Source organism: Mytilus edulis, chromosome 7, assembly GCF_963676685.1.
Source record: "Mytilus edulis chromosome 7, xbMytEdul2.2, whole genome shotgun sequence".
Taxonomy (NCBI): domain Eukaryota; kingdom Metazoa; phylum Mollusca; class Bivalvia; order Mytilida; family Mytilidae; genus Mytilus; species Mytilus edulis.
Window position 1 is genome coordinate 4,318,805 of NC_092350.1, and position 10,150 is coordinate 4,328,954.

Below are 10,150 nucleotides of genomic sequence, written 5' to 3' on the forward strand. Positions count from 1 at the left end.
CATTGTCTTATTGGGGCCTTTTATATGGGGTATGGGCTTTGGTCATTGTTAAAGGCTGCACGGTGACCTATAGTTGTTAATGTCTGTGTCATTTTGGTCTCTTGTGGACAGTTGTCTCATTGGCAATCATACCACATCTTCTTTTTTATATATTCATGTCTAAAATCTTTATGTATTAGTTTTGTCCATGTTCATGTTCATTGAGGCCCTTATAATTACATTTGTAATGCTTAAATTCTCTAGGGTCCCAAGTCAGGATCGTCTGGCCTTTGTTAGTCTTGCATGATTTTCAATAAAAGATTCTTGTGTATAATTCTAACTTAAGTTTAGTATGACATGAAGTCCATAATGATTGAACTAGTAACTTTTGTTTAGGGGTCAATTGAAGCAAGCCTTCATGTTTGAGAGTTTTTCGCTGCATTGAAGACCATTTGGTGGCCTTCGGTTGTTCTCGGCTCTTTGGTCGTGTTGTTGTCTTTTTAGCACATTCCCCATTTTCATTCCAATTTTATTTGAAATTGTTAGTGAAATATCTTGATCACGGATTCTCTGTCATCCATTGCCAATGTTATAATAAAATAATATATCTGTTCTATAAATAATTGATTTAGGAATTAAGAAAAATACTGTTTGTAACTTGTTAAAAACGTAACTTCGTAACGCACAACGTTACCTTCTACAGGGCTTCTTTTCGTACCATGCGAGTTTTATTTCACAGTAATTTCATAGAAAAGTGGTTTACCAGTATCAGGTTGCTGAAGGAAACGAAAAGTTATGATTTTTGATTTTCACCTTAAATATCCGGAAAATGAAAAGTGCTTGTAAATCCAAATCAATTACGGCTTGGGAAGCGTCACAAAAGAGTAGGGGCATTAAGGCCTGGTTTTGGCCCAAGAAAATAAAATGTCTGATAAATTTTTCAAATTGAAACATAATCTTTAGAAATGCATAGGGTCAAGAAATATAAATGAAAAACATTAAGATTCTTATGTGATGACGTCACAATTACGTCATAATATATACTGTTTTCACAAAAACGATGAAAATTCAGAATTTATGCAGTTTTCTATCTTTATTTCTGTTGTGGAAACATCGTGCGCAGCCAAGAAACAACAAAATAATTTAACTGAAGCTTTATCATTACTATTGACAAAATCTCACCAAATATAAAGTTGTTTCTTGGGTGCGCACATACTTTTCAAATCGAAAATATACTTAACAATTTGATGAAAAACAAGGAAAATCACAAAATTTTACAAAATATGCAAATTAAGGCATGATTTGTTGCCATGGTAACTTGTTTAATGTCCAAAATTATTTTGTTTTTCTGAATACCTTCTACCTGAGATACTTTTCAGTAATTTTAAAATATGTATGATAACTTTTAAATTTGCAGTGAAACAATGCTGTCCATTAGCAAATTATTGATAAAGTAGTAATTTTAATATTTTTTAAGCGCCTTTGGCTATTTCAAAGCACATGTAGCAGTCTGTAACACCAAAGCCGTAACTAAAACACGCTGAAGGAAACCATCTTGAAATGACCTTGACATCGACAAAATCTATAAATACGTTTTCAAATGAGGTCCCGATTAAAATTGCAATTGCCCTGATCGAGTATAATGTTTGGGGTTTTCCACGATACATAGCAAGTACGGAGAGACACGATGACAAATAATAATAACATCAGCTTGCATTAAATAATTAAATAAAATACATGTCTTTATACAATGTAGAAATAAAATAATCAAATATTCTTACAAATTCAAGACTTATACAGAGAGGAAGTAAGACAATGCTTTTAAATATTTACCTTTATTAGGATGGAATCCACCAAATTCAACGGTGTCACTGATTAAAAATAGCTGCAAAATTATATCCATGCGCCAAATGATTTTTTTTCTGGCCAGCAGCGGATTTTTTATAAGTATCATTTAGTTAACCTTTATACCAAATTTCATGCTTGTATCACGATTTGCACAATTATGTCCATAATATCTCCCACTATTTGTTGGACAAGGTTACTTTGAAAGGAGGGTAGTTTGCCTGACCTAACAATGACTTCAAGGTTCAGCTAACAAGGAAGCTAACCAAAAATATTACCTTTGACTTCACACTCAATGAAATTGGCTGTAACAAAAAATGGTATGTTCTTGTTGCTAGAATAAAGATAATCCCTAAACATGCTTTATGTGGGTATGGATGTGCTGTCCTTCATTTCTGTATTGTTCATTTTTTGCTAATTTTATTTTCTTAAAAAACGGTGGTTATTCCGTTTTCACTTGATTTCTGTATAATGCATATTTTTTTACTGTAATCAATATTTTTCAACCGGATTCTTTAATTTTTTGCATAGTAATTGAATATTCTTTGTATTTTTAAAACTCGCTGTTCTCTATCACTTATATTTTTGACCTATTTGATTTACATATTTTGAATATAAATAAAAGTTAAAGACTCTTGACTTTTAAAATCAACAATATATGTATGATATTTTACCTTAGTCACCATTCGGCTAGTATTAGCATCAGCATCAGACATCTGCTTTTCCCCTTTCTTCATGAATGTTGGCATAGCTGCTTTGATACCAAGCTCCTCTAATAAACTAATTGAATCCCTAAAGCCTCTGTCCACAACAAATATATCATTTTCGTTAACAAAACTTTTGATGTCATCAACGTTACATTTCATCATGTGAATTAGAATTGAGGCGTCATTGTTTCTGGATAAGTAAGGACCAAGAATAGAAACAAAATGGCCAGTTGTTGAAACAACGACCATTGGTTTTACAAGTGGTCTGGACTTATGTAGGCTGAACGATTTCCTTTGAAAAGAAAAATTATTGCTCTTCTGGATATAGATATAAGTACCATCCAATACAAGTATCATATTATCATCATCAGCATCTAGAAGTGTCTTTGCCAGCGGTCTGGTGTGGTCCTTTATAATTTGCTCACGTGTTATACTTTCAAAACCAAGATACAATGGTACAAATGATCTCATTAACGATTGTCTTACAGTATTGATAGCTCTTCGTGAAATGCTGACCTTGAAGAGGGTTGACATGAGTTTATTAGACAATGCACACTTAATTTTAATCAAGAATAAGCCAACTGATGTCTTTGGAGTACGTGAAGGAGTACTTTTGATATGTAATAATACATGCAAACATATGTCTTCAAATTGTTGATGGGAAAGTCATGTCAAGTTTTTGCAGTCAGTTTCACCAATATTATCAAAGTCTATCTTGTTTTGAGTTTTTTTGGCATGTCTCTCTCATGTGTGTCAATAGCTTAACAATAGATGTTCTGTTAGATGACGAGTTTTCAGACTTTGACATTATATCAAAACACACAGTTTTAAGAAACCCATTTTCCTGAAAGTGAGAAAACAACACCTTGCTCCCGCTGGTATTAATATATTACCATCAATAAATGCTTGAAAACGTGCATCAGATGATACCACAAGAAACTTTGGGCCTGGTTTTTTACACACAATTCATCTTGCATGACTGTTTGAGGCACCTGGTATATTAAGACAAACAGACGGAGGACTTGAAAGCTGCTTTGAAGTTCTTGCAACTTTTGGAGGAATAAAGTCCTGATCACAGTCATCTTGTGTAGTCCTGGTAACTTTGATTGTTCTACTTTTTTCTGCATTGTAATATTTATGCATACAACCATTGCATATTATATCATTCTGTGAAATATTTGTAATAAACCATTTGTTTTGTAAAAGCCGCTTAACTGCTGGATTAATACTTTTTCTTTCCTTTGGCTTTGTTCTTTTACTGCAAACAATGCAGTTGTAATGCTTAACTATTCTAAAATGATGAAGAAAAAAAATTGTAAGAAAATGCATATATGCTAACATGTCAAAAGGAAGACATTCAGGGCCAATTAGGAAAAAAATCATTTCTATTTTAATCAAAGAACTTTAGTGAGCAAGCTCACATACCCCATGTACGGAAGCCGGTAAGTGTCAGGGTGGAGTTTTTATTTTAAGTCGTTATAAAGACTTAGTTAACTTGTTATAACGACTTAGCTTATGTAACTCGTTTTTACAAATTAGCTAATTTTTTTTAACGACTTAGCTAGTCTAGCTCGTTGTAACGATTTAGCTAGTCCTGTTTTATATGACTTAGCTTACTCGTTTAAACCACTTGGCTAACTTGTTAAAAAAACTAAACTAACTTGTTATAATGACTTATCTAGTTTTACTCGTTGTAACAACCAAGCTAACTCGTTATAACAAGTAAGCTAAGTCGTTTAAATGACTTAGCTAACTTGTTAAAATGATTAAGTTCACGACTTAGCAGCTGACTTGTTATAAAAACTTAGCTAATCTAACTCGTTGATAACAAGTAAGGTAAGTAGTTTAAACGAGTAAGCTAAGTTGTTTCAACCAGTTAGGCAAGTCTCTTAAACGAGTTAGCTTAATTGTTTAAACGAGGAAGCTAAGTTGTTTTAACGAGAGAGATATGTTAAGTCGTTAAAACAACTTAGCTAAGTCGTGATAAAGACTTTATCACGACTTAAAAACAAAACTCCACCCTGACACTAACCGGCTTCCGTACCAATGTGCCCTCATATTGTACACATTTAAATTCAAGTTTGGATAAAATCTTACAAAAAGGTTCTATAAATCTACTAATTGTTCATAAGTCCCCAATCTAGAACAATTGACGAAATAACGAATTTCTGTAAAGGTCTGTTTAATCCAAACTTTCGTGGTTAATACGAACAGCCACTGCAAATAGCATTACAGTGTTGAGTAAAGCTGACAAAATATGAAGGTATTTTTTATGTATTACATATATATATATGACAGACCGTGACCGGACTGACGGACGGACCAGTCTAACACAACACGACTACACAACTTTGTATGGCATAACTAAAATTAACTTATAACACACGTTGGATATATATCTTAGACTCGTCTACACTATTTTATATTGACTTGTATATGGTTTTGGTTGGTGTCTGTTTTATGATACTGTAATTAGTTTTCTCACTGTGCTTTAATTGTAATTTATAACAGATTGAGTAATGCATTTTGCAACAATTGGAAGTTTTTAACGCCCTTTAAAATACTGGCTATGTACAGCCCTTGCACTTTTTTTTCTCTTGATAATACAGCTCTTGCACTGTTGGTATTTTTTTTAACATCAGCCAGCTAAATTGTCCGACATTACTTGATTAGTACAATTTATTTTTTCAAGTACGGTTTATTTTGATAAAGTAAACAACAAAATAATAAAACATTCAAGATTGATTTTAAAGTTATATCTTTATTTAAGTCATAAAATAAACAGAATTAATAGTTTTATCCATTAAAGAGGTTATCTTGATGTATTTGTTTGACTTTTTTGTCTTTTTTTCATCCGTGTAAAATAAAGGGAGGTAATCAATTTTTTGGACAACATTTTTACTGTTTGCTCCTTTTTCATCCTCTTTTAATTTTGTTTTCGTTCTGTAAAGTTTAAATGAAAGCCATTCATATTTAAATTGTTTATTTTGTTTTCCAAATAATTCATTAGCATAGCTTTGATAGAATAACAAATTGTTCTGCGTTGAGATGCCCCAGTTTGTCAATGAGCCTGTAGGTCCCACGGGGGGGGGGGGGTAACTTCCTATTATTGGGTATACGGGATGTGCCAAAAATATGGGTCATAATTTTGCGAGATTTTATATAAAAATGGGCCTCCTTTTTAATGACATCCTATATTAAAATGCATTTACGTTTGATAACTGTATATTGATTTGGGGTATGATCTACATATCATATATAAATATGCTACCGGTATTGAAAATCTTACATTATTAATGGTCAATTAATATTAAATTGAATCAATTCATTTGAAAGTTCACCATTCATTTGAAAGTTCACCTTTCAAATAAGTTCCCAAATGTGCACCAAACGATGTCAATTCATATATAAAAACTTAAGGGTAGCTGGTATATTTATGAATTAGCAGGGAGTGATGATGAGTTAGTGCTTATATATATATAAGCATGGGTCATATTTTAAATATTGTATATACATATAGGTCATTCTTTCTTAAATATTTATATAACTATAGGTACTGAATTTCAGTGAATGTTATATTAAAATGGGTACGTTTTTTGAGGCGAAAATGGCACACCCCTACCAAAAAAATATCGAAGTTACCCCCCCCCCCCCCCCCCCCCCCGTGGTAGGTCTTTCATACCGGTGCTAGCAAGTAAAGCCAAGCTCACGATAGCCAATACTGGTGTTGACTAACTATGACGAAGAGAAAAAGCGGCTTTACTATTTATAAAAATGTGTGCCATTTTCTCTGAAATGAAAAGAATATACAAATTGCGAAACGTCGTCTGCTATGGCCACTTGAAGACTTAGACTTGGAAGCTTTTTTTCTTGTTTATGTAATTGTTAATTATGCTGTGTTCATATAATCTGTTTACATACATATTGATACTTACTTTCCTATCCTGGATTATAACATAACATTGCTGTGATTAAGATACAAATAATTAAATTCTTCTGCTTCTGCGGTCAACATCTAGCATAAGTTTCCATGACGAATGTAAACAAACAAACAAAAGACGGCTCTGATCCGGTGATGATGAGTTCGGATTTCGTAATTAAAAACAAATCGGATGGTTATTATGAAACGCCTTAGACTTTTCATTCACCTATATACACGGCTGGTAATCTACACACGCAGAACATTTGGTTCTGCAATGAAAACCGTGAGAGGATTTTCCGGTTGTGCTTGAGTGGAGTAATTGTCACCGCTTCAAAAGGTATGTACATTTCTAAATCTCAATTTTCTTATTCAACTGATCCAAATATTGAAAATCGGGGAATGCTATGCTGTGGTGAATACTTTAACGAAGAGATACATGTATCATTTACTGTTGTACGTAGAGTTGAACTCATACAAAATCAGTTGCCCCACATGAAATTGCCTAAAAAAGTGACGTTTCAATTTTGAAATGGTTCTATTTACAGACCTACAAGTTCAAATTAAGTTTTTTTTTCGGGCAATGGGTATGAATGTTGTTTTTGGCGGCGTGTGCGCTGTCCGGTGTTGATAGACGTCTTAATAATTCCAAAAACAACATTTTTCCATGAAGTCATGCGTGAGGGGATTGGTTCTGATTGAGGACATCGTGAATGCGTGAGGGGAAGTACAAACAATTTTTTTTTAATCTTTGGCTTTGTGACTTTTGTTGACTCAATAAATGTGATCAAATCAATGCTGAATAAAAATCACAGATTTATCCTTATACTTCAATAGATGTAAACTGATCACCGATTCAATGAAATCAAACTATTAATTGTTTGTTCAATTTCATAAAATGCCATTGTTCAAAAGAAAAAGGAAAAGAGGACTGAAATTGACTCTCTACAAAAAGCCATGGAGATACAAGTTATCCCTGCCCTCGAGCGAACTAAACCCTCTGGGAGTAATCCTGACGTCAAATATACGTCACAGAGATCACCACATATATCTAAGACAATTATATCGCCGATGAAAACTTCGACACCTATTAGACGAAATCTGTTCGCCCAAAATCACGAAATATTCGAAACTTCAAAGGCAAATATACAGAATTTATTATTCGCCAACATTGATGAAAGGCAAGATAGTCTCGAGGAACACCATAAGGAAGATCATGTATTAGACAACGAAGAAGACATAGAAGAAGACTTACACGAAGACATAGAAAAAGACCACGAGAAAGACCACATGAAATACCTTGAGGAAGACGAGGTTAAAATAAGTCTTGACATTGAGTCTCAAGCACGAGAAAACCGATCCCTGCGAAAAAGTGACCGAACGAACAAGTTATATATAATATCTAAAAATAGTAAAAGGCGAATTTACGATGACCCATAACGTTACAGTACAACATAAGAACGAACTATAAAAATCAGTGGAAAAAAGCTTAATGAAGATTCATGTTATACACATTTACGAAAAATATTTTATTTAAAGATAAAAGATGATTCTAAATATACAAAATTTGATATTTGTTTAAATATTTTGATTTATACAATAAATCACCAAATATTCTTTATATGAATAAAGTCTAACTAGTGAATTACAAATCTGTTTCCAAATTTGCAGATGTGGGCAAATAATCGGTCTAGTTTTTAATTGTAGCAAGAAAACAAAATCGTTGACAACAGTTTTTGTCTTTATTCTTCGTGAAACATATTATTAAACCTAGGTTCCTACAATTATTTCACAATCCAATCTCATAAACTTTTTTAGGAACACTCACATATGTGTTTTTTCATGAACAATGTAGCCAAATTTAGGTAAGTTTCAACGACTCATAGCTTGAATATAAAGATATGATTTGTACTTCCCCTCACGCATTCACGATGTCCTCAATCAGAACCGATCCCCTCACGCATGACTTAATGAAAAAATGTAGTTTGGGGAATTATTAAGACGTCTAACAACACCGGACAGCGCACACGCCGCCAAAAACAACATTCATACCCATTGCCCGAGAAAAAAAATTAATTTGAACTTGTAGGTCTGTAAATAGAACCAATGTCACTTTTTTAGTCAATTCCTTGTGGGACAACTGATTTTGTAGGAGTTCAACTCTACGTACAACAGTAAATGATACATGTATCTCTTCGTTAAAGTATTCACCACATCATAGCATTCTCCGAATTTCAACATTTTGATCAGTTGAATAAAAAAATTGAGATTTTGAAATGTACATACCTTTTGAAGCGGTGACAATTACTCCACTCAAGCACAACCGGAAAATCCTCTCACGGTTTTCATTGCAGAACCAAATGTTCTGCGTGTGTAGATTACCAGCCGTGATATAGTTAAGAATTTTCACCACAGCAATTTGAAAGGACCTAAAATTAATAACACGTATTTATTATATGTGTGGAAGAGATAGGATTATCAAGACGTCGCCATTTTGCCATACACTACGGGATTCATGGAAATCGCTTGCCAGATTAATTAGTTTAAAATATAGAGCGCAGTCCTCGACAACCTCGGTATTTAGCTGGATTAAATTAAATGTTATTGAGACTGTGTAGTTGAAAACTCAGAGTTGTCGACGGCTGCGCTCATATCGCAATTTGAAGGAATACAGGCAAAAATCGATAATATTTGCCGTTTTTGACCATATGTTGATTTGAATTGGGGTGATTTCTACAAAATACACGCAAGACAGTAATTCAAGACTACCATTTTACGAAAGGGTGGGATGGGTCCTAATAAAATACCACTCAGTTTTTGTTTTTAAAGGCTGTTTATTTTTTTATGAAAATATGAGGCCGATTTCCATAGTTAGTGAACCTACTCCTTTTAATGCCTTCATTACAAACATTTTCGGCAATGAAATTATTCTTACAATAGCTCACTTACATCTTCATCAAAAGCACAGACGATAAAAAGCTATGCTTAACTTTTTAATCAGCACTTTTTCAAATGGGGAAAATCAATTGTTTTGGGAAAATCGACGATCATTTAAGGTAATCTTCCTTAAATTTATTGTTTTTCATAACAAAAAGTGTGAAAAAAATGTCTAATTAGTTATAAAGAATCTACCAGACCTACCAGATCAGAGAAATGGCACTTTTTAAAAAATTCCCAGGGGGAACCAAAATCCAGGGTGCTCGCATAAGGCAGCTTAACTGCCTAAAAATGACCATATAATTAATATTCATGTCAACACCGAAATACTGACTACTGGGCTGGTGATACCCTCGGGGACAAAATGTCCACCAGCAGTGGTATCGACCCAGTGGTGTAAAATAGTTATCAAAGGTACCAGGATTATAATTTAATACGCCAGACGCGCGTTTCGTCTAGACACACTCATCGGCGACGCTCATATGTAACATGGACGTTGCCATTTTATCATTTTAAGTCTATGACGTAAATATCTTGACAGATACTATTAACTCGTGTACAAATCTAGTAACTGAAAATTTATTCGCCAGTGAATAATAGGGTTATTGACCGCTGGTATAATTTTTTAAGGGTTATTTGTCCATTCTTTCAATTTGATGGGACAAAAATGATTGAATTATTCAATGTCACATGATAACGTGTTACCCAATGCAAATGTTTGTTATATATGTTAGGTATAAAATGAGAAATGTTAGAAATCCGG

At 33.4% G+C, this 10,150-nt stretch overlaps 1 protein-coding gene across 1 annotated transcript; it reads right to left on the bottom strand.

The window, feature by feature from the left end:
- Positions 1–2,423: 2,423 nt before the first annotated feature.
- Positions 2,424–3,197, bottom strand: LOC139482607 (uncharacterized; the record flags this gene model as incomplete). Its single annotated transcript, XM_071266519.1, has 1 exon — positions 2,424–3,197. A coding segment is annotated over one exon (774 nt), but the record flags the coding sequence as incomplete, so codon positions are not given.
- Between the last annotated feature and the right edge of the window lie 6,953 nt (positions 3,198–10,150).